Consider the following 25,807-nt stretch of genomic DNA (forward strand, 5'->3'; position numbering starts at 1 on the left):
ATATCTGACGAAAGAACTATAAGGATCTATGAGCAAGGAACAATTTCCTGCTCAGCCTGGCAAGGAACAATTTCCTGCTCAGTCTGTGCTATATCCCATAAAAATTTGATAAAGAAATGAAACATTCACAGCAAGTTTGCCTCAGTATAGAGTCATGAAATGATGCTAGCAGTACCATAGAAATAATGTTAAATATCTCACTGTATGTTGACACTGTTATCTAGTTTTACCTCTTTCAATAATTGACATTAACATTTCATCATCTTGGTGCAGTAATGGATGAAGTCTATCTAAATATTATAGAAGTTAACCAGTTATTGCACTAAGGCAACAATTTGTTAATTATCAGAGATTTATAGCCTCTGTGATTAATTTAGCTGGCAGCATGCCCAAGAGGTTAACATGTCAAACTACATATAGTAATCTAAGGATTTTGGACTTCATGGATTTAAAAAAAACCATCATGGTCAAGCCCAATTCATTGCTTTGTACTGGTTTATTCTAGGAACAGGACTGGTTTGGGGGGTGTTTATAAGTTTATAGCCTCTTAGACAATAAAACTAAGATGAATTCTCTACAAGCTTAAGGTAACAGTTGTTCAAAAATAGAGCACATTTAAGGGCGATACCCACATTGCTATATCAGTAATGAATCTACATATTTGCCGTCATGCCACTGAACTGTTAGACTTGTTTCTCAAAAATAAGTTGTAAATATTCTGCAATGTATGATTTTTGAACTGAAATGCTAGATATATATAATTGTATGTACATTGTTTTGTGATATAAGTGCCCTTTTATAGATTAATCTCTGGGATAAATATAAAAACAAGGGCAATAAATGTTAATTGTGCAATGAAAATTAAATGATTCTTTTTATTGTTATTTTTTTTAATTGATAACAGAGCATTGTATCTTCAAAGCTTTAAAACATTTGTATTTTGGAATGTGTATTTGGCAATGTTTCAAAGTCTTTTTGTTGTAAACAATAATAATTAACAGGTGTATTTCATGTGTTTAGTCCAGTGAGTCGTAGTGCCATGTTGGTGAAGATGTTGGGTGTAAAAATTGCTGTTTAACATGGATTGATACATCTTTTAGGTCCACTTAACATGTGTAATTGGTGAACATTTACCTGTACATGTAACATGTTGAGCCTTGTTAATTATTACCACAAGCTTTGAAGATACAATGAATCTGTGTTGTTATATATCATTCACATGGGCTGTATACCATAGGTCATGGCCCTAAGTTGAAAAAAAAATATTGAAAACCATTCTAGAAAAGTCTTGTTTCTGATTGGTTGAATTTTAGACTAGTCTAGAAATCAATCAATGAAAAGACATTGTTTCTTAGACTGGTTCTCAGATATTAGTTCAACCTTATAAAGCCAAGTGTGATTTTTGTGTACTAAATTTGTGTATATGTTAATTTTCTGTAAGATTTTAAGGGCAATTGTTGATTTGATAAATGAATTGCTACTTGACTTATGTTTGAAACAAATTTTTTTAATTTTGTGATTTATAAATGTATTTCATAACATAGTCAATCCAATATGAATTGTATAATATTTTGATAAATAAAACAGTGTTTTTAAAATAAATGTAATTGTACACTAAAATTGACAGAAAAGAATAAATAAAGACAAGAAGTTTTTATAGAAACTAGTTGTCAAATCACAGATTTAAGAAATAGACTATTTTTCATTAAGATTTAGCCTGTTGGCAGAGACTGAAGCTACCCATGCTATTACTTCAGACCAAGATCAACTGGCAGACCTATGCTGTCTGATCATGGTCTGCACTGTTTACTGTTCAGTCTAAATTATTAAGAATTTTCCCTTTAAATTGCTAAATGGTTTTGTCCAGATTGGAAGATGGACAGTGTTATTTAAGTAATTTAGCGTGCTAAAGGTTTTTTGAAAAAACTATTATTTCTGAAAAGTTAAGTCTTTGAAAATTTACAATACATTTATTTTTTTTTGGTTTTTTTTAATATTGAGAATTATTTTTTATTTTGTTCAAAACATTTATGTGTTCATAATTATTAAACCTTACATGATTGTATTTAGGATTTAACAACGGAGCACAGTTGGTTTCTTTTAAATAACCATTTTATGTTTAATGCTCTTTATTTAATTGTCAAGTCTTTTTTTTATCATATATTCTGTAAGTAAGTTGTACATCTTCAGACCTTAAGTTTGACTTCATATAGTAAATATACAAATAAATATATAAATATATGACCCAGAAATTGGACTGAGATAGCATACATAAATTAATTGTCTGCATTTGTACCAGATGTGTATTGTCATGAAAGTGTATGATATACCTGTATGTTACAAGTATAAAACAAGGTCAGAGTTCATATAAATATTATCTTTGCTAGCCTACCTTACTGTTTGGTTACCAATTTTCGCAATAGTTTTACTTCCTTCACAAAAGTGGAAGCAATTTTTGGTGTCATCATTCAATAAATATAGATTTGACAAATGAAAGTAAACAGAAATTTTAGATAAATTCTTTACCATATGTGAAGGAAAATACAAGGTATTGTTATATCACCAATATTAAAAAAAAAACAACAATTTTTATCAGGCTATATGAGAATTAAGAAAGATTTTTATTTTATCTTAAGTATAATATAAATTTATTTGGAATTGAGCCTCAAAATGGCAACTAAAAGTTATGCAGGTTTTGTTAAATGCTTAGACCTATACTGTTGGCTGCAAAAATGTTTTTGTTTTTGAATCCCCTGTATTTTACAATAGTCAATTCGAGTGTCAAGGAAGGACAAAATCCTATATATAAATATTTTAAAAAAATACAACAAAAAAACTGTTAATTTTTATAAACAATGATTTCAACATTTAGAAATAATCTATAGTCTTTTTTAAGCCTGTGTATTGAATGTATAAATTTTGAGAATTTTGTAGTTCAATTAATCTATTAATTAATCGGTCATTAAATAGCATTTTATGACAATACTGCCATTATGAATTATTTGTCATGTCAGCATTTATTCACTTCAAATTAGAATAATCTTTTTTAATATTGGAAAAATTATTTTAAAATTAGTATCTTGATATATGCTTCTCATTTACAATGTGTTAAAATTATCGATTTTTTCTTCTTCACAATTTGAGCATTTTTCATGGTCATATTAGCATTAGATTATATTGAGTAATAAGATTTAAGTGAATTTAAGTATGTCACATCATAAATTGAAAACTAAAATCTGCATCATGTGATTTTTTTTTTTTTAGAGAAGTAGTTTTCTGTCAACTAACCATAGAAGCAGACAAATTAATTCACACATCAAATTAATACAGTATTTTAAGATTTATTTTGTTAAACAATCATAAAACTTTTATTTGTCAATTATAATCTAGTCTCCAAAAAGGTATTGCCAGTTCATATATTATTTATAAATAATAATCAAGTGTTCAATATTGCACAAATTACTTAGTGTTTGTAGTGAAATGGTTATGTCATCTGCATTAGCTATTTATCTTGTTAGATTTAACAATATATTTTTATGTTCCCAAATTCTTTGGTGGACCATGCAGTTGTCATTTTGATTTTTTTCTATTCACTTTCTTTCTGCCACACTGTTTCTCATAGCAACTTCATTTATTGACTATTATCTTAAATGTGTTGGTCGATACCTTCAAGGTCACATTTAAAGGTCAAAGGTTAATATAATACTTGATATACATAACATCATACAGCTTGTATACATCATTTTATCACTGTTGTATGTTTTTGGTATTGAACGCACTTCTATGTATGACTGTGTTTTATGCAAAAGAAATTCTTCCATTCATCTGTTAGCAATAGAACAATCATATTGAAGGAACAACAGTGAAATCTTGTTATGTCAAGGACAAATAATTATCTTAATTTTCATCAACCTGCTTATAAAATCATCATTCTTGTATACTTATTATTTTGTTGCATTTCAAACTTGATTTACACTTGATTTTTAGCTAGACTATTTGAAGAATGTGATGAGCTATTGTAATCAACCCTGGCATCGGAGTCACAAACTGGTTAAGTTTTTGCATACAAGTTGGTTTCTCTAAAACTACTGAATGAGATAGATTGAAACTGCTCACACTTATTACATAGCATAAGAGAAGGTCATTCAAAGTCCATAATTGTAACATGGATTGGATTTTAACAGAATTATGGTCCTTTTTGAACTTAGAAAATTCTACATTACCCAGGATCTTGTTTTACTATCAAGCACTGAGAATAGTCTAGCAAGCTGTCCCAATGACAGCTCTTGTTATGTATTTTGAATTATAAGTACAATGTCCTAGTATAAAATTGTTGAAATATTTACAAGCTATAACTTACCTATCAACAGAATTTAGGAACAATAATGATACAATTAAAATAAGATTACTTTGTAAAATTTACAAATTCCATTCAACGTTTATTCAACTTCATGCATGTTAAATGGAAAAAGAAACAAAGTCTGTTATTGTAAATTTTGGTCTTTATTTGTATCAATGTTACTATTTAATTTATTTAAGTTGCTTTATATGGCAAATATTAAAAAAAAGATTATTGTACATGTACTTAATTAACTACAAATGCTTAAATCATGTGTATTTAATTTATCATTGTGATGAATTTGTTTAAAATTGATTAAGATTTTGTCAGTTGAGCTTTAAAACTCGTAACACTTAAACCAGTCATTCTAGCCATTTTTGTGTGTTTTTTTCCCCTGGACTTTTCACTGTAATTTTTGCTAATATTTAAATTATTACTGGAAATATTTCATATACCGTTGACATGTTGAAATCATTGATAAATGAGATAATTCTAAAGAATATGGAGAATAAATTTTATCCACTGCAGCATGGTACAGTTGTTGAAAAAAAAATGTTTATATCAATTCTTTAAGTAAAATTACCCCAAATTTTTATTCCTCAACTGACAAATTCTTAATACTTAAGGACAAATTTCATGTTTACAGAAAATGTGATTAATAAAGGATCTTATATTAAATCTTTGAAGGTTTTGTGACACTTGAGCACACTATTGTTGTTGTTTATACTGATAGATTTAGAAACAATTCTTGTTATTGTTGTTTGAAAAACAGTATATTTTTGTCGACAGATTATCTTCAGGAATAAAATGATTTTATCTCAAGTTTATGTGTTTTTGTTCAGGTATTGTTTGGTACCCTGACTTGTCCCCGAGTCAACTGGCCCTCAGTTTTAACTGATTGATATTGTGATCATTAACAGAGGAATGGCCGACGCATTACTCATGTGAATTCACAAAAATTCATGTGTTGCAGAAATATTTGAATACAATGGTGTAATTTAGTGCATTTTGAAAGATCTGAAAATTCAGTACCAAAAAATCAACAGTTGGAGGAGCATTATTCCTCAACCAAACAATTTTTCTTAGCAAAATGTTCCCATGAAATAGCAGTTATTTCCCTTTGAATAAACTCCCTAGTCTAATTTTCAAGCTATATGGCCTGTAAAAATTGAATGATGAAACCTGCAACTATTATTCGTACACATTTAAATCATAATTGCACTTTAATTTTCACAAATATTCCGAGACTTTGCTGATGACAAAGACCATATAAGACCAAAATGTTCTTCTGTAGCTTTCTTCCAAACAGTGAATATATTATCTTTAATTTATTTTCTGATACTTTGTTTACTTTTTTTGATCATTTAATCATTTGAGATGCATAAGAATAAAATCAATTAAACAGTTCTTCATTTAAACAGGTACGTATATTAACTAATTAATATACGTACCTGATTTAAATAATGATAATGAGCGGTATTTTTTTAAATTTATGACAACACCTCATCCATTAAAGACACTATATACTTTCTCCTTAACTTCATGAAGCCTTAAAATTATATTGTAATTGTATTGTGCTTTTCGTACCTTTGATTTACATACATCAAACATACAAAGAAATACTTGCATTTTTACATTTGATGAGAAATGTAAAATAAATTAGTGAAGATATTTTGGTGTAACTTTTGTGCCAAAACCATGTGGATTCAGTCCTCTACTCACGTATAGACATGGCAAACTTTCCATAGATATGTTCATCTTTCTGAATATATAAGGACCCATCCTGTACATGCACTGTGCAGACGACCAAATGGACACAATTCTATGAAATAAAAGAAATATTGCCCTAAAAAGAAACTTAACCAGGACTAAAAATCTTAATTTATCGTATCAATATTAAAACATGTTAATTATTCTTAATATAAAATAAGAACTCACAGGTTTTGATATGTAAAATGTGTGTGAAAATGTCAAAAGGAAAATAAAGTAATATATGCCGAGTTTTGGGTAGGATTGACAACTTGTGAGCCTTTTTGAATTTGAACTACTTTGGGCCTAAACTTTGAACAAGATTGACTATACTTCCATGTGCATATTTCATAATAAGCTTACTGATACCACAATTTACAAAAAAAATGGGATATTAATTGGTCATTTTGACACTATAATGTCCCTAATATCTTTCTGTCATTTAAATTTTCTTTGTGGTATTTTATTTTCATTAGGTACTTTTCTGAATAAACTTATAAACCAGTCAATTTTTCCATTTAAGGAAGTTACCGGATGTTAACGGAATTAGCCGGAATTCAGCGAAGTGTTTTGCAAAAATGGAAATGTTTTTATTTACAAAAATGACAGTTATGGGATATTTTAAGGCTATGAGACAAAAGCACACATGAAGAACAGTAAACCTTTTATCAAATTATGCTTTTAATCTATAAACTATATCAAACGTTTTAAGGAATGTCGCGATTTTTCCGGTTTCTCAGCCGTAGACGAACTGGGAGGGGTATAAAAAAACACGACCACCCAATAAAAAAGAAAAATGCCATTACTTGTACTATTATGTTGTTAGATGGTACTGAATACACAACAGAAGTTCATGTAAGTATCTAAGGAAATTGTCAAAACCTAATCTATCTAATTTTATATTGATGCAGAACAGAATTTATGAGTCATAACTTTCAGATTTGAGATCACACTCACAGAATAGTGATTACACAAACCTAAATATAAATAATTGAAAAGTGGGCCAAGTTGACCCGTGCCGAGTTGGTATAGGGCCGAGCTGACTCGGGGGCCGAGTACGTTTTAGGGCCGAGCTGACCTGGAATCCTCACAGGTGATAAATTAGAGCTCTATTAATAATTTGTAGATCAACATGCATGAAAAGATAAGTTTTCTATCTATCATAACTGTATTTTTCCCGATCAAAACCCTATTATGTAAAATGATATTTATTTAAAAGTTTATAAACCTATAACTGATGAAAATTTTAAAATAGGGTGAATTTTCTACCTGTCAACAATCAGATCTAATGAGGTAGAGTAGACACTAGACAGACATTTCAACTATTAGGACGGTTCACACCAAGACAGTTCACATCAAGACATTTCATTCCCAAATAGGAGTGAAAGGTCTTGAAGAAGTTCACTCCTTTTTTATGCCAAAATTATTCTGATACTTTTGAAATACTAAAATATCTACCAAAAATATATTAAAAAACTTAACTTTAGGGGATTTCACTTTGTCTCAGTGCTTTAAGTTTGTAACATTTCTCTTCTTCAAATTCTAATTAACAATACCCTCAATATTAATAAAAATCAAACATAAACATCTGGCATTCTCTAATGATGAGTGCTATCCGTTTTTTTCTAACTTAATTGGGGAAAGTCCTTAGCCTCTTGATTTGGGGGAAAATTATTGCTAAAGTTGCTAATTTTGGAAGTAAAAAAGCTGGTGTAAGTAAGTATAGATTTTTGGGAAAACTGCATGATTATTAAGAAAATTTCAATTGAGAAGAGACTTCTGACATTATATAAGGTGAAAACTATTTGCTATATAACGAATCCTGTTTAAATCGTGTTTTAAGAATTTGGACCCTAACTTAGAAAGTTAAAAGCCATGTGTGACCGCAGGGCCAAAACACCATTTTTGGGGAAGGGGCCTCAGCCTTTTTCTTGGGGAAAATATGCGTGATTTTGGCATACTTTGGGAAAAGCTTGGGGTCTCAAAATTTAACACAAACTTTTAACAAGTTCTTCAAAATAGAAAAGCAAAAAGCACTGGGAAATACAGTAAAAGACCTTAATTCAACTTCATCTTTTAATTTTGTTCTAAATTCTATGGGAAATTTCAAAAGACTGGGGAATTTTGAGGACCAAACTGGGGAAAAAAGAGGCTAGTTTGGTTGGGGAAGCAGCCTATATTCGGCCTCTACAAAGAAGGGTTTTTTGGCCCTGGACCGAGTTATTAACCGTCAGACTAGTGATCTAAGGATTGCTGGCAGCATGGGTTTAAAACCCATCAAGGGAAAGCCATTGTTTTCTTGAACAAGAAACTTTACACTCATTGCTAAGTTAGTAAGTACTTGTTAGTTTAGTTCCAGAAACGTATTGAGGGCTTTTCAATAAGCTTATAGCTTCCAACAACATTGGACTAAAATAAATTAAAATTGTTTAAACTAAAGCGGCAGCTAGTGTTATGCATAATATAAGGAGATAATCAGCTTTAAACAAAATGTTCAGGATTTTGAATACTCCAGATCTACATGACATAATAATTGTAGTCTATAACTCTTAAAGAATACTCGCCCCTGGCCTCTTGGAAAATTAAATTTCTTAAGAAAATCTAAATTATAGAGAAAATTTGGGGTAATCATTAATTTCAATCATTGATTTTTTAATTGATGGCAGGATTTCACTGTAATAATCATGTAATAATTTGATTGCCATGCCCAAAATTGATTATATTAATTGTAATTAATCAATTACAGCTAAAATTCTGTAAGTAAATATAATTACAATCTGATTGACATTGATTACTTTCAGATTTAACAGGAAACTATTTGAATTCAAAGGATGCCTATATTTTACATGATTCAGTTTAAGTTATTTTACAGTTACCGGTACACAGTAAAAACCCTCAGTTAACCCATTACCAGATATATAGTACGCCTTTCTACGCCTTTTTCACCCCCCCCTTTTTGCTTTCTCAAATGGTGAAAAAATGCCTAATTAAGGCCCCCAAACACTTGTTTTGTTTGAGAAATGTTGTTTAAAAAAGTGACCACTTTTTCGGCGCCATCCCCAATCCAAAAGATACATAAGGGGGTTGCCAGAAGGGTGATGTGCCCCCTTCTGTTTGGGGGGTTTGAAGGGCCGCCAAGAAAATTTTGGACTTGTGAGAGGCTAAAAATGACCCCAGGTCGATCATAAGGTACCGTGTAACCAACGCTGAAAAGCCTTTGACTCTATCTCAAGCCATTGAAAAGTGGCAGCACTTTGAAATCAATTTTGATGGTAAAAATCAATGCAAAATAGTGATTTTTGGCTATTTTGAGATGTCCCCTAGTTGCCATGGTAACAGGAAATTTAAGACTGAGCATGTTGTTACAAAGGCAATGGTCCAGTCAACATTTGTGCCAAGTTTGATTAGTATGGAAGCAGTTTTTATATTTTTAAAGCAACTTGAACTTGTAACGGGAGACTTTTCAATGAAAACAGCCATTTTTCACAAAATGCTCATGGGGTAATGGGTTAAGACCAGCATTGGAGCTGGACCAAAATGGTTGAATTGGTAATTGTGAATGTTCTTATCATTGCTGGCATACATGTATGTAACAGTAACCATAAGGTTTTAACCGTTTTATGTTGCAACAATTTAATCATAAAATATCAAATTAATGTAGTAAACTTTAACTGCATTAATAGTACCTTTACCTTCCTGATACGGTTCTGCAAAAATTGTATACATATTCATAAGTTAACTTTGTAACTCATTTGATTATGTTATAAATTCTTTTTTTTAATCATTTTTAAATTTATTTTTCTTTTTAAAATCAGTTTGCTTACAGATTTTTATAAATTTTCCATCTGGCAAGTGACATCATTTAAACGTTCAATGACCTTGATTTGATAAACTTCAATACATTTGATATATTGATATAAACCCGTGAAAACATTAAAGTAATTTGTATATATGTGTGTATCATTGTATCGATAGTGTTGTTGCCTATCAGTAATGTCTCTGTATATGATATCAGCTATTAAATAATTATTTTTTTTGTTATGTTCAATAAGGCTTTTAAACAACATTCCTCAAGATTTGTGAAAACTGAAAAAAATAATCTAACAAGTTAGTAAAACTGTTGTTAAGTGCACAAGTATAAAGCATTTAAGCTAGCCTTTGGCACTTTCTGTTATTGCTATCTACAGTTATTGCTATCTACAGTTTTCCTATGTCTTGTCAAAGTGTCTGGGTGCACCTTGACTTCCAATAGGATATAAGTTTTGTGGCAATTTTGTACGGGGTAATATAATTATAAGTATTGTTCAGAACTGAGAAGGCATCATAAGGCATTACGTCATGACTCAAATATTTTTTTATTGATTTATGGTAACATGCTTGTCCTGTCCTTAATCAGTCCATTTTTCAATCACTGTTCAAAGACTATTTTCAGGTAAAAGTTCAGACACACCTGATTTTGCCTGCTCAATGCACACCTATAGCATGATCTGTGCTTCATTTCAAGTCACATGTGCAATTTCAGGTGTTCCTGATGTTTGATCAGAGGTTGTTCCTTTACTCATAGAACTTTGTCTTAGATCATTTTATCAAAATTTTTCTAAAGTGAAAATCAATTATGATTATGTGTACATTTATTTTCTCAATTTATTAGAATATATTTTGATAGGTTAGTGTGTAAACAGCATGCATCTTGATAAAAAATATTTCATATATCAAAGTCATTTTACCTTTCAAGTTTGATAAAAAAAATTAATTTTGTAATGTATTGACCCTAGTAAAAAAGCTGTGAAAATTCATTATTCATTACTTTTGTATGTTGCTGCAGGTGTGCGCATGTTGCTACAGGGGTGCATCATATTTAAACCATGTTCTTATAGTGTTTGCCATGTGTATGTCACTTTTAAAGCGCAAATTCAAAATGTGTTAGAATATAGAATAAATTGTCTTATGTCACTGCAATGCAAAGAACTCGTTTGAAATTTTAGCAGTAATCTTATGAAATTGAATGACAAACAGCTCTCAAACTAACAAAAATAGCATTGAATTAATAACTGTTTTTTCTGTACAAATATCATTTTAATGAAATATACTTCTAATAAAGTTTGAATCTCATGTACGAAATCCCTCTCTGTTAACTTAATGATCAATCATGATATTGTTTCTAGTAGGATTACAAACAAGACTTAGTACTCTGCTCCTTATCAGATAAAATGGAGAAAAAAATAACCGCCTGATTTTGAAGATGTAAATTTTTCTTAGTGATGGACAAAAATGTAAACACATTTTGTTATGTATAACTATAACAAGGTGGTGGAAATTGATCAACTGCACTCATGCAAGGGATTGTGGGTCAGGCTTGGAAAATGTTTGATTTTAGGGCTTTTTTTTCCCTATGTAATCTGTGATCTAAGTCTGGTGTTGATTTTGGCTGCTTATGGTTGATAAAAAAATAGAATTAATATGACCTGAATTAAGGACATCTTATGCTGAATCATCCTCTGTGCTTATTTATATAAGCAAGCTTCTTTATCTGATCAGTATGATTTTCTGCATAAATATTTGTACATAAATCATTGTACATAAATCATTGTAAAATATTGAAAATGCCCTAAAGACCTTATGTTGTTATTTTGTAGTGGTTATTTTTCGGTACTTTTATATGAACCAACATATTACGAAATTATTTATATTGTTCAAGTGAAAATTGTTTGCATGGCCTTGATGGAAAACACTAACACCTCCCTTACAACAACAAGAGCAACATATTTTCATCATTATATACCTAAAAGACATACAGTTTTATCCAATACATATTATTTATCATTTATGCTAAAAACATAAAGACATAAACATGATGGTGATAGATACATTGTACTCTTCAAGATGATGTTGCCTCCATGGACAGGTGGTTGGGGATGCTGACTTCAAAACACTTTCTCCTTGCTGGTGTGGGTTTGAATCCTTCCCAGATTATTTCATGTGAGGAAGCTTTTAGCTGGTTTTTAACATTAAGAAATTGAAAAATATAATTTATTTAAGGTGCTGGTTTTTGCCTGGAATATTGCACACAATGGAACCTATAGCATTTTTAGTTACACCTATATGATATCCTCAGTAATGTTGGAATGTCACCATGTACATGTATAATATTTTACAGTGCTCAGCCTAATTATATTGGAAATCCAAAAGGTTATATTAATAATGCCATAGCTGTTCTGACAGATATTTTCTTTTTTCTTCTGGGTACCTGATAACTTCAAGTTCTAGTAGTAAGTTCAAATCTTAGGTGTGGCTCTAAATTTTGTTGGCAACTATGTTCTGAATGCCATTCGCTCTGCAGTTTTATGCGCTGGTGTTTCAAATTAGTTTTGTTGACCAGTTACTTTCATTAAAAAAAAACAAAACAAAAAACAAGCTGAACTGTGTTGTCCTGGACCAGGTGCAGAAATTAAAAAATCATTTAGTTTTGAGTCAAATAAATTCAAACCAGTCCCTTTATGTTTCACTAGTATGAAACTCATTAAAGCAACAACTTCAAAAAATAACCAAAAACATTTATGATTGGTATTTAAAATGCACTTTTTATATTATAATTTCTTTCCAAAATGCAAAATAGTGGCGTTTACATAGTTTCTGTACATAAATTTAGAAGCGAAAGATAATTAAAAATAAAATTAGTTTTGAAGAAAAAATTGTTAAGTTTCGACAAAAAACCTCTAGCAATCAGAATATTTTAGGTTACAATAACTGTGTGTAAATGTTAGAATAATGTTGGTGAATAAAGAGAAATATCTCGTGGATAGATAAACTTTTATCTGAACCCTGATTTATTGGTCTCTGATTATTTGCTGAGTAAACATATTAAATAGCCAGATGTAATAATGTTGGCATTGTAGTATATGTATAAACTGCTAGGATAGTTTATATGCCCGTTTTATAGCAGATATTGGGTCAAATTCCAATTGGAAAAATAACTTTGGTTTTTTTTCTTCACAATTTGTGGACAAAATTTCCCAATTACTCATTTCCCAATTACTCAATACTATTAAACTGGTACTGAATATAATGTATTAGTTGTTTTCATGTGCATTGTGTTGTAAGTTTTTGGCTTTGTTTCTTTTTCAATTGAACAAATCTGTTGGGGCCACCCCCACCCCTTGCACCCCCATTAAGAGCAAAAAAAATTTCAATCCCAAGGCTTTGGTTTATGTTCCCTTAATGCTTAGCATCTTGAATGTGTGATTACTATACAATGCTCAAATGTATTGCACGCCCGTTTAACTCACAACGAGTGAAAAATGTCCATCGGTAAAAATGTTGTGAGCAACTTCCGTTCCTCGTTGTGAGCACCCATCTTTGACGTGTGACACGATAAACAATGTGAGTTTTTTCATAATTTTTGAAGATTACAGACATTTATGTAAAAATATCGGAATGCAGTTAGCTAGCGATGTGTTTTCCGAGTATGCACATGTAAGGATATTGTCTGTTGGTGGACAATTTGATGGAAATACCGTGCGACGCAGTCACTCGGGGTAGCTGGAAAACTGGAGACAACTTCTCTTTGGACCTAATTTAACATTTAAAACGTCGATTCTGGTGACGTTTTGTGCATTTTAACCTAAAACAGATGCCCACAAGTCTTCAGCGTTAATTATTATCTGAAAGTCTTCATAGAAACGAAGATATACCCTTTTTTGCTTTAATCCTCGTTGTGAGCACCATAACCTCGTTGTGAGCAAGACAAGCGCAGTGCGTGTATGGTTTTAATATGTAATTCAGATGGTGAAAATATAATTTTCAATCTACCACAGCAATTAAAACGTTTTTGCACAGCAGCATTTCTTTGCAAGACGTTGTGCATACCCCAAAGGGAGGCATATTAGTTTTGAACTGTCCGTCTGTCAGTCCGTCAATCTGTCCGAAAACTTTAACATTGGCCATAACTTCCTTATTAGTAAACGGATTTGATTCATATTTGAACACAACATCCCTTAGCACAAGACCTTCCTACTGACCTGTTTTTTTTTACCTTGTACCCTGAATGACCTTCTAGAACATCCAAAAACTTTAACATTGGTCATAACTTCTTTATAAGTAAGTGGAATTAATTCATATTTGGACACAATGCCCCTTTGGACAAGACCTTCCAACTGACCTATATTTATTTCACCTTGACCTTGAATTACCTTCACATTGAAGATCTAATTGTCCAAAAACAAATAATCTATCTGGTCCATAAATCAAAGGACAAAGCACCACTTCAGGGGCATTGTCAACTTACCGTGATAGTTCTTGTTTTACATAACTTGGTCAGTCTTCAGCTCAGGATAAACACATGTATGTGTGTATCACACAGATTGTGAAATTGTTGAAATATTCATAAACTCCCCGTGATGTTCACTCGTGCCACACTAGAGTATACGAAATAAAATACCTGATTTACCTCCACTGATTAGTTCTACTGTTAATCTGATGACTTGTGAATATGAAGAATAATTTTCAAAAAAAGAAAAAGAAGAACTATTGCAAAGAAAAACTATTGTACAAAAACGTTTTGGTTGCTTTTGGTAGATTGAAAATTGTATTCTTGCCATTTGAATTACATATTAAAACAAGACAAGCACTGCGCTTGTCTTGCTCACAACGAGGTTATGGTGCTCACAACGAGGATTAAAGCAAAAAAGAGTATATCTTCGTTTCTATGAAGACTTTCAGATAATAATTTACGCTGAAGACTTGTGGGCATCTGTTTTAGGTTAGAATGCACAAAAAGTCACCAGAATCGACGTTTTAAATGTTAAATTAGGTCCAAAGAGAAGTTGTCTCCAGTTTTCCAGCTACCCCGAGTGACTGCGTCGCACGGTATTTCCATCAAATTGTCCACCAACAGGCAATATCCTTACATGTGCATACTCGGAAAACACATCGCTAGCTAACTGCATTCCGATATTTTTACATAAATGTCTGTAATCTTCAAAATTTATGAAAAACTCACCTTGTTTATCGTGTCACACGTCACAGATGGGTGCTCACAACGAGGAACGGAAGTTGCTCACAACATTTTTACCGATGGACATTTTTCACTCGTTGTGAGTTAAACGGGCGTGGTATTGTCAGATCATGGTCTGCACTGTTTGCTATATGTTTTGAATTTTTATTTAATCAAAATAAGTGAATGGTTTATACTAATTAACAGACAAGTCCTTTTCAGATATATAGTGGGTTAAGGGTTAAATTGGCTCCACTTACAACTCTTGTACATTATATGAGGAAAACCAGAGATGAATAGAATACCTGAATGATGAGATGATACACTGTCATGTATGTTAAAAGAGCAGAAACAAACAAATAGGGGATTGACCTTATTGTGTACATTATAGTACAATGCATGTAAAAGGTTGTGTGGTTGTCTTAACCTACTTAATGTCATGTCATGAAAGAAGAGTGGCTCAGTTAAATGTAAACATATATTAATGGGCTACAATTGACTCCCATGAAGTATTTAATATAGGTAAACAAGTATTATTACAACATATACTACATACCATAGTAGGTAGTACCATGGTATAGTTGACGAAACTATGTCTCTTTAGATTTGTATAGACCGCCTCCGTGGTCGAGGGGTTAGAGTCGATGACTTCTAATCCAGTTTCCTCTCTGGCGTATGTTCGATCCCCAGGAGATGCTTTGGTAGTTAAGCGCGGAGGAAGGTAGTCTAGTACTGGTGTAACTCTCCAGGAACGGTGGTTAGGAAACTACCCGCCTATATGACTGAAATACTGTTGGGAAAAGGCGTAAAATAAAACAAACAAACAAACAAACAAATTAGATTTGTATAAGTTGGTGGGGTAGGGGGAGGGTTGTAGAGATTGGGGATGTAAGAAGTGGGGTGGCATTAAGAGGAGGGATGGGTTATTTGTGTGTCATCAGCAGAGATTGAAAATTCCACTCGTCTGCTCATTATTACAAGTAGAATTTAAGAGGACTCGATGCAGGAGGAGTAGAAAAATGTTACCTGCACATTGGTTAAGCTACTCGTCCCGCAGGATGAGCCACTGAAAATTTTTTTGATGCCTGATTTATGTCTGCTTGTTAAAGGGGAAATATGCTAAATTTTTGCTGAATATTGTTTTTTTGCATTATTTTTTCCTTGTATTTATTTATATCAGCATTATTTAGCATAGAGAATTTTATGCTGATCATGTGTTTTCTTGACAAATATTTTCGCTCTTACTTTGCTATGTAAACGATTAAATTTAAATAATATAACAAAATGGGGGTATTGTTAAGGCAGCCATTTAATATGTATCATTTATGTTGAACGCTGTATATGTTTCATTGGTAGAATTCTCATTCAGATGAGCTCATATTTCAAGATTTTATATGATTTGAAATATTTTTATGAGGAGATATAATCAACTGAAAAATCTGAGCTGACTGATACAATCAAATTATGATGCTTGGTAGAATTTTGAGAAACATACATGCTGTAAATACAGACAGACCTGTGACAGAGACATTCTAGCTACCCAGGAAACCATGCAGTATCAATAATGAAAGTCAGAATTGAAATGGTTATAAAGTGCAGAATTGCTGCCAATAAATGATGGTTTGTTTTATTTGATTTTTCAGAAACATGATGAGGGTGTTGTTTTACTAGAGAAGTGTTTTTATCACCTAGATATTATAGAGAAAGATTATTTCGGCCTTCAGTATACTGACCACAACAATGTCAGTGTAAGTATACAAAATATATATTTTAAGTCACTTTATATATCAACTCCTAGCTTGCTTTCATATTCTGAAACTTTGCCTGAAATAATCAACTGCCTGAAATAACGGACAAAGGGATAGATTAAAGTCTATGTAATAGAAAGAGCACCGAAACACGAGGATATCTGATTTGTATCCCCCCCACCCTCTTTTGTATCATAGTCACAAATAAATACAATATGAATCCCCAGAAAAAAGGAACCAATGAAAGAGCATCTGAATATAATATTTCTATCGCTTTCCCTTTCTCCGTCGTCACAATATGTAAACCCCAGACAAAATTAACCAATCAATGGGCATGCTCTGCAGTGCGGGTAACTAATACCTGCACTCCAGTTAACGCACTGTGCATATATATGCATACGATTTAACTCTGACACATTTTCAACAGAAAGGTCCCCAAACTATGATACAAGGCAATTATGTTGTGTATACACTTGTAGATATTCTTTTAACTTTTTACTTGAAATATTTTCCCACCATTTTAGCTTTAAAGTCACCTTTTAACTTTTTCTATTGTGCTCAGCAGGACTTTAACCCAAACTTTATAATCAAGCTTAATACAAAATTTGCAATAAAATTTAACAGTTGAATTGAAGTTGAATGTACTGTCTTTTTAACTGTGTATCAGTTTGTGTAATGAAATACAATCTTAATAACGTATCCATTTGTTTTTCAGCACTGGTTGGATGCAACGAAAAGAATTAAAAAACAAGTTAAAAGTAAGTATTTTATAATAAGACATGTTTTCACATCAGAAAATTCATTTGGATTGTTTTACTTTTTAACTGGATGACAAAGCTGTTTTTCTTAAGTAAAGGTAATACATTTACAAATTAACCAATACCTTGCATAAACTGAAAGTGAATAAGTTCCGGCCAACAAAAATTGAAGGAAGACAAAGTTAATATAGAAATGTGTGTGTGCGTGTTCTAAGTTCAATAAGGGTGCATCAGACCTTTCAGGCACTGAGAGTACGAACCCCAAAGAAATTCATTAGGACTGGTCAAGTTTAAATACCAGTCTAAAACAGCTATTTTCTGATTGGTCGCTTATTAGTCAAATAAACCAATGGTAAAGCACAGTCTACAGACTGGTTCCAAAACTTGAATTTTTATTACATAAAACACTATTGCAGCTGATGATCATGACTAATTTACCTCAAAGTTACAATTGAACACACTTCACAGACTGTGTCTCTATTCATGATAAATAAATAATGTGATGAAATGATTAAATTACTAATGAATTTTATTTCTGCAGAATGTGACAAAATCAATTTATTGATCATATATGATTGATTTTGTCACACATGGTTGTTCAAAGTGGTAAATACCATTGTTAGATAAGCTAAAGACTTGTTTTCATGTTAAATTGATTGATTGATTGTTTATCTTTTTCATTTTAAAAGGTTTGCAATTGAACATTGTGGAATCAAAACAACAGCTAACTTGAAAATCTAGAAGTGACTGCATTTTCTTCCGTTTAATTTGAAAAATAAAGTTTAATACCGTAGATTGATTCCTGGTATTCAATAAGAAAAGGTTAATTTACTATTGCTTAGGCTATAAATTACCCTTTTAATGTTTTACAGGATTAATTATAATGTGATTTTCATGGATTTGAGCTACCGTTTCTGGGTATACAGAAAAATTAGAATTTGGCACACCTTTTCATAGTTAGAATATTGATAAAGTAATTGTTTTTGTCCAAACATTTAAAAGGGTATCTTTAACAGGAGGTATCAAAGCAACTCACACCTGAACACAACAGTTTGTTAAACTATTGTAAGGTCTTTTGTTTTTGTTATTCAATACCTGGAAAATTTGTGTTTACATTCAGTCTACACTTTGTGGCAAAGTTTGACAAATTTTGCGCTTTTTGGGCACCCAATTTGCGTCTTTGTGAACCAGTGGACTGTACAACATATCTATACAATAAAGATATTCATCTTTAAACGGCTGGGATCCTTTAATCACAGCCTGTTATCCCTTTATCTGTACTGCATGTAAACTAAGATGGAGCTATCAAGAGATTTGATTGGTTGATAGGTATTTATCACATCCAATCAGCATAATTGTTTCACAGTTAATTATAGAAAATTAGGTGAAATTCTATATGATATCATACTGTTCAGTGTAACTGATAAATCTTATTGAATTACCCTTACTAATTATTTGTTAACTGTAAATGTTAAGTAAGATCAACATGAAACTTGACAAAACTTCATTAATCTTTAAAATTTTTAAAGTAGGATTAAAAATTTAAAAAAATATGTTTAAATGATGATATCCTTAGATACATGTATATACTTTAGTTGTTTGAATTTAGGTCAAGGTTACTTTGTCTGAAATGATTTGGAATCTCAGAGGTTTGGTGTGATGTAAATTTGCATAAATGCAGGTATAACTTGCTTAAAACAAAAGTCAGACTAGACATAAATATATTAAAAAATGCCAGTGGCTACATGGTAAAGGTTGTTGATTTCAAACTACTTACCCCAACCAAAAAAAAAGATAGACAAGGTTAGCTTTTAAAAAAGCTAGTAGCGACTCGCTTCGTAATTTTATTCCAGGGGTGTGTTTAAATGTAAAAATGACAGTTCTGTACCTGAAGAGACTTCAGCGAACATCAAAATAAAAGTGACATATAAAGTTACGGAAGCCAGTTCTCTCGGTTTAACAAAGGGGAATATGAGTATATATGAAGATGCATGTAAACAGATAGAATGAAGTCCCTATGTCTATGCACATTTACTATATGGCCTGTTGACCTTGACCAAAAATGTTAGATAGGTAGAATTCATAAAGATGTCTCTTTATACAAAGTTAAGTTGTAATATGTTATTTAGTATTGGAATGAGTGACAGACACAAGTCCTATACAGGAATATATTACTGAAGAACTCTCTTGGGTGTGGGCGAATTTAGATTCATGTGGCATGATTATTTGATTTGTACAAGTTCTCAAGTCTCGTAAATCCCGGTCAAAATAGACCGGGAGAGACCGGAAGCGACCGGACCGGAGAATAGTATATCCCAGTAAATACATACACAAAATACCGGACAGGATAAAATTACCGGAAAAAAAGAAAAAGAAAATATGCATAGAACCAGATGAACAATTACGTTAATTAACCAATTAATTGTTAATTATTTAACTTACTACAGAGAAAACAGGTGAAATCGCTAAATCAAAAGTCAGTGTAAATATGATTTATTGAAAAGAATTCATGAAAACAAATATTTTATCATCATTATCATCTTTGCGCTCAAAGCAATACTTGTTCCTTTTTAAAAATGGCGTGAAAATTGAAGGTTTTTTGACGCTATGTAAGATCAAATTTGATTGGCTTAATTATTTTGGATTCCAGCCCAGACAGATAAATTTTGTAGAAAGCTGGAAGCCAAGCTTAGATTAAATTTTTGGATGGATTCGGAGTTTTAGGTTGTTTCTAAGTAAAATCCTAACGTAATACCGGCTCGCCGTGGCGAGCCGGCAAAAATGCTATTACTGAGTGCCTAGATTCTAATATTCAGATTAGACTAGTGGATAACAATAGGAATTTCACCTGGAGGTCAAAGATTAACATAGTCTATTACAGGGTATATTTTGTGTCCGGTCCATAACTTTTTAGCTCACCTGTCACAAAGTGACAGGGTGAGCTTTTGTGATCGCTTTTCGTCCGGCGTCCGTCCGTCTGTCCGTCCGTCGTCCGTCCGTCCGTAAACTTTTGCTTTAAATGACATCTCCTCATAAACCACTGAGCCAATTTCATCCAAACTTCACAGGAATGTTCCTTTGGTGGTCACCTTTAAAAATTGTTCAAAGAATTTAATTCCATGCAGAACTCTGGTTGCCATGGCAACCGAAAGAAAAATCTTTAAATGTCTTCTTTTAAACAACCCTAAGAGCTAGAGCTTAGATATTTGGCATGAAATATCTTCTAGTGAGTGTCTACCAAGTTTGTTCAAATAAAAGCCCTGGGGTCAAAATTGGCCCCGCCCCAGGGGGTCATTGATTTTCCCTATATGCATATAGTAAAAACTTAAAAATTCTTCTTTTAAAGAACCCAAAGAGCTAGAGCTAAGATATTTAGCATGAAACATCTTCTAGTGAGTGTCTACCAAGTTTGTTCAAATAAAAGCCCTGGGGTCAAAATTGGCCCCGCCCCGGGGGGTCATTGATTTTCCCTATATGCATATAGTAAAAACTTAAAAATCTTCTTTTAAAGAACCGTAAGAACTAGAGCTAAGATATTAAGCATGAAACATCTTCTAGTGAGTGTCTACCAAGTTTGTTCAAATAAAAGCCCTGGGGTCAAAATTGGCCCCGCCCCAGGGGGTCATTGATTTTCCCTATATGCATATAGTAAAAACTTAAAAATCTTCTTTTAAAGAACCCAAAGAGCTAGAGCTAAGATATTAAGCATGAAACATCTTCTAGTGAGTGTCTACCAAGTTTGTTCAAATTAAAGCCCTGTGGTCAAAATTGGCCCCACCCCGGGGGGTCATCGATTTTCCCTATATGCATATAGTAAAAACTTAAAAAATCTTCTTTTAAAGAACCATAAGAGCTAGAGCTTAGATATTTGGCATGAAACATCTTCTAGTGCATGTCTACCAAGTTTGTTCAAATAAAAGCCCTGGGGTCAAAATTGACCCCGCCCCAGGGGGTCATAGATTTTCCCTATATGCATATAGTAAAAACTTAAAATTTCTTCTTTTAAAGAACCCAAAGAGCTAGAGCTAAGATATTTAGCATGAAACATCTTCTAATGAGTGTCTACCAAGTTTGTTCAAATAAAAGCCCTGGGGTCAAAATTGGCCCCGCCCCAGGGGGTCATTGATTTTCCCTATATGCATATAGTTAAAACTTAAAAAATCTTCTTTTAAAGAACTCAAAGAGCTAGAGCTAAGATATTAAGCATGAAACATGTTCTAATGGGTGTCTACCAAGTATGTTCAAATAAAAGCCCTGGGTCAAAACTGGCCCCGCCCGGGGGGGGGGGGGTCATTGATTTTCCTTATATGTGTATAGCAAAAACTTAAAAATCTTCTTTGAAAAAACCCAAATAACTAGAGTTTAGATATTAAGCATGAAACATCTTTAAGTAAATATGTACAAAGTTTGTTCAAATAAAAGCCCGGGGGTGAAAACTGGCCCTGCCCCAGGGGTGTCATTGTTTTTAACTATATGTGTATAGTAAAAACTTTAAAAAATTTTCTTTTAAAAAACCCAATGAGCTAGGACTTAGATGTTTAGCATGAAACATCTTCTTATGGGTGTCTACCAAGTCTGTTCAAATAAACAAATAAAAGCCCTTGGGTAAAAATTAGCCCGGAGGTGTGGGGGGGGGGGGCCTATATACAGGTGAGCGACCTCAGGGCCATCATGGCCCTCTTGTTCATTTATCAAAGGAATCTGGAATAACTTGGCACAAATGTTTGTTATGATAAGACGATGTGTCATGCGCAACAACCAGACCCCTACCTCCAGGGTCAAGGTCGTACTTGCTCATTCAAAGTCAACATTGCCTATTTGATGGTATATGTCGTGTCCAGTCCATAACTTTCTTATCTTTGAAGGGATTTTGTAAATACTTGCCATAATGAGACGATGTTGCATTTGCAGATCTAGCATTGATCATAATTTTGGACTGAAAGTCCTGAAATCTATACCTCAAGCTTTTGAAATAGCACAATTTTATGCTTCATATAAAACTTCCCCAAGACGGGGGACGTTGGTAACTCTGTTACAAATTCTTGTTATTCAAATAAAAGGTCAGAGTAGGGAACTATCAGTTGTAAAGGTTGCTAACTGAATCACATGCCTTAAAATCTGTTCATTTCACTGTGACAGTGAGGTTACCATGCAGTTCTGTTTAGTTGTTCTAACCCTTGTGCCGACTCCTTATCTTGTGCCTGCTTCTTCCTAGAACAAAGAGGCACAGAAGTGCATGATTGAGGGGTCTCCAGTACAATATTGCCTTATTTCTGTTCTTTCATGAATGTGAATGCACTCATGTTCAAGTTTTACATTTTGATATTCAAGTATCATAAATAAATCATAGTATGATAGTGTTATACAACTTAAGTGCAATGTAAGGTCATAAATTCAATGAATACTTGTTAAAATCACTTTAGTTACTAAGAAATTTGGTCAAATATACTGAAAAAGCCAGTTTTGCTCAAAAGTATGACAGTCTTTTTTATGCCATACATGAAATATATTTCCTTTTTCTTTTGTGGCAGGTAAATCTAGTTTAGCATACAAAGTGATGGGGGTTATAGATCACATTACTGTTAAACTTTATATCATGACTATGTGTTTATTTTTCCCTGGTATCTTATATCAGAAGATGAATGAGTTTTCATACAGTACAGACTGTAACAAGTGGATAGATTGGCAGAATCAATTAACACTGTCCTAAATCATTGTCTATATATGGTGATGGGTATGATATGGTATTGAAAAAAAAAGATAGATTTACTGTGATAATTGGGTAGTTTAAAAATTAGTCATGAACCAGTCTGAATTCACAGATAAGACAGACTATTTAATTATCTGATGATTTTGTTAAAAAAATAAAAGCAAGTGTAGATGTACAGCAATAATTGGGTAAATAACAGACAAAAGTTGTAAATTTAAACATAAACCAGTCTGATTCTGAGATAAAGCTAAAAATTTAATGATTATATATTAGGAAGGTTCAGAAAAAAACAAACAAGAATAGATGTTTTGTTTGTTTGTTTGATTGGGTTTTATGTCACACCGACACAGTATAGGTCATATGGCGACGTTCCAGTTTTATTGGTGGAGGAAGACCTCAGGTGCCCTTTCATGCATTATAAGAATAGAATAAATCTGATGTAGAGCCGTTTTTAATTAATACATTATGATTGTTGAATATGAAGTAAATTCTAGTACTTTATTTAATATTATTTTATTTTAACATATATCAAATAGTGAATAGTTCTATGTTAAGAATGATTACAGTGGCAGCATGGCTGTTAACACATCAGACTAGTAATTTAAGGATTGCTGGCCGCAGGGGTTCAAACCCCATCAGGGGCAAGCTGTTGTTTCTGTAAGCAAGAAACTAAACACTCATTGCTTATTACTGGTTGGTACCAGGAATGGATTCAAGAGTGTTGAGTCAAACTTAAATAGATTTGTGTAAACTATAAGAGTGATTAACTGTTGTAAAATTTAAATATTATGAACATGTTGACACAAAAGTATAAGTGTTGAACTGATTATGTCAAGTTATCATTGAAGATCTATAGTATTAATAAAGTGAAATGATTCATCTCGGATCTATATCAGTAATCAAATTAAGCCAAGTTTTCTATTCTGTAGAATCTATTGAATCCTTGCACAAAATGTGTTACTTTCCCTGCATGAGATATTGAATTCATTGATTAATTTTTGCAGGTGACAATTATTACGCAGCTTTTGTCCTGTACGTCTGTGGATTATTTATAGAAATGTTATTTATAGAAATATCATGTTTTCATGCATGATTTTCATGAATGAGGGAATCTGTCTGCCTTTTTCATTATGTAATATAATGAGTTGAATTGCCATTTCGAAGGGAAGATAATATTGATGTTTTAATAAAGCAATATTTCTTTACTTAGGGTAAAATTTAAATAAAAATGACTGGTCTTTTTTCATACTATTTCTATAAATGTTTTTTTTTTAAATAGAGTATTTATAATGATTTTAAGCAATTACTGTATTCAAATTTCAAATTCAGGAAAATCAAACACAAATTATGTAAGATTGAAATTTTTAATGGATTATTTTTTAAGTGGCAAATTGATGTGTACAGTTATAATTGAAACCGTTGTATGGTTTTATGTCACTGTGACACCATGAAAATTATCTGAGTAAACTAACAGAGAATTTGTACAGTAAACTACATTAAAGGGTATAAATATACTATTGAAGCCAGGGCAACCAGGGGCTGAGTGGTTAAGGTAACAAGTGTGATACACTTGCCCTTTAATGCTGCATGTTTGAATCCAGACAGAGACTTAGGATTATTTAATATAAGAAACTTACCCATTTACCTTTACCCATTAGAAGATTGTTGATTTTTTACTGTTCCAAGGTGAATGAATTACTATACATAATACACTGTTAAGCATATTTTTTTCCATAGAAAATTGTTTTGATAGCAATTGTTATTGTGTATTTTCAGTTGGTCCACCATTTTCGTTCAGATTTCGGGTGAAGTTTTATTCTTCAGAACCAAACAACTTACATGAAGAACTTACAAGGTATGTTTTAATATCTAATTATACAATTCTGTTCTGTTGATATTTTCAAATATAGTAAAGTATGGTATAGTTACTAGCATGGACAAAATATGGTGACTGCTGGTACACAGAAATACAAAAACAATCTATATGTAAGAAATATTTCATTGCAAGGGGAGCAGTGGCCTAGTGGTCAAGGTGTTTGCCTCTCAACCCAGAGATCATGGGTTCGAGCCCTATTTGGGTCACGACCATGTTTCTTCATATGACACCAGTACTGGTTGGTTCCAGGAAGCAGACTTGAAAGTGATTAATATAAGTTGCAATAACTTGTTTCATAATCAAGCTTAAATAAATATGTTTAAACCAAAAATAATGCTATATAATATAAAAAATATTTCATTGCATAAAACATCATGAGCTGTAATCAACTATATAGTGACATCATGTAGTGAATATTATTTCTAGTCATTCACATTTAGGGAGCAGTGCTGTTGTCTATTGTGTAGGACATATGCTTTGGGATTGAGAGGTCCTCGGGTCAAGACTATCAAGGACACTGCAAGAATTTGACACTATATTTGACTTATATTGCATCACTTCACCCGGGTGTAAATGGGTACCTGAGAGGCCAATATTATTATATCAATGGTGTCATAATATGGGCTGTCATAAGC

At 32.2% G+C, this 25,807-nt stretch overlaps 1 protein-coding gene across 5 annotated transcripts in view; it reads left to right on the forward strand.

The window, feature by feature from the left end:
- The first annotated feature begins 6,624 nt into the window (after positions 1-6,624).
- LOC132757902 (band 4.1-like protein 5) overlaps positions 6,625-25,807 on the forward strand; it is a 50,878-nt gene continuing 31,695 nt past the window's right edge. For all 5 annotated transcript variants that reach the window (XM_060749396.1, XM_060749401.1, XM_060749399.1 and 2 more), the window contains exons 1-4: positions 6,625-6,943; positions 16,724-16,828; positions 17,544-17,586; positions 25,073-25,151. In XM_060749396.1, coding sequence (XP_060605379.1) covers positions 6,803-6,943; positions 16,724-16,828; positions 17,544-17,586; positions 25,073-25,151 — 368 coding nt within the window. In that variant the 5' untranslated portion in view covers positions 6,625-6,802. The remainder of the gene's footprint in view (positions 6,944-16,723; positions 16,829-17,543; positions 17,587-25,072; positions 25,152-25,807) is intronic.

The sequence above is a fragment of the Ruditapes philippinarum genome, unplaced genomic scaffold (genome assembly GCF_026571515.1).
Source record: "Ruditapes philippinarum isolate M1 unplaced genomic scaffold, ASM2657151v2 ctg3894_1_1_1_1, whole genome shotgun sequence".
NCBI lineage: Eukaryota > Metazoa > Mollusca > Bivalvia > Venerida > Veneridae > Ruditapes > Ruditapes philippinarum.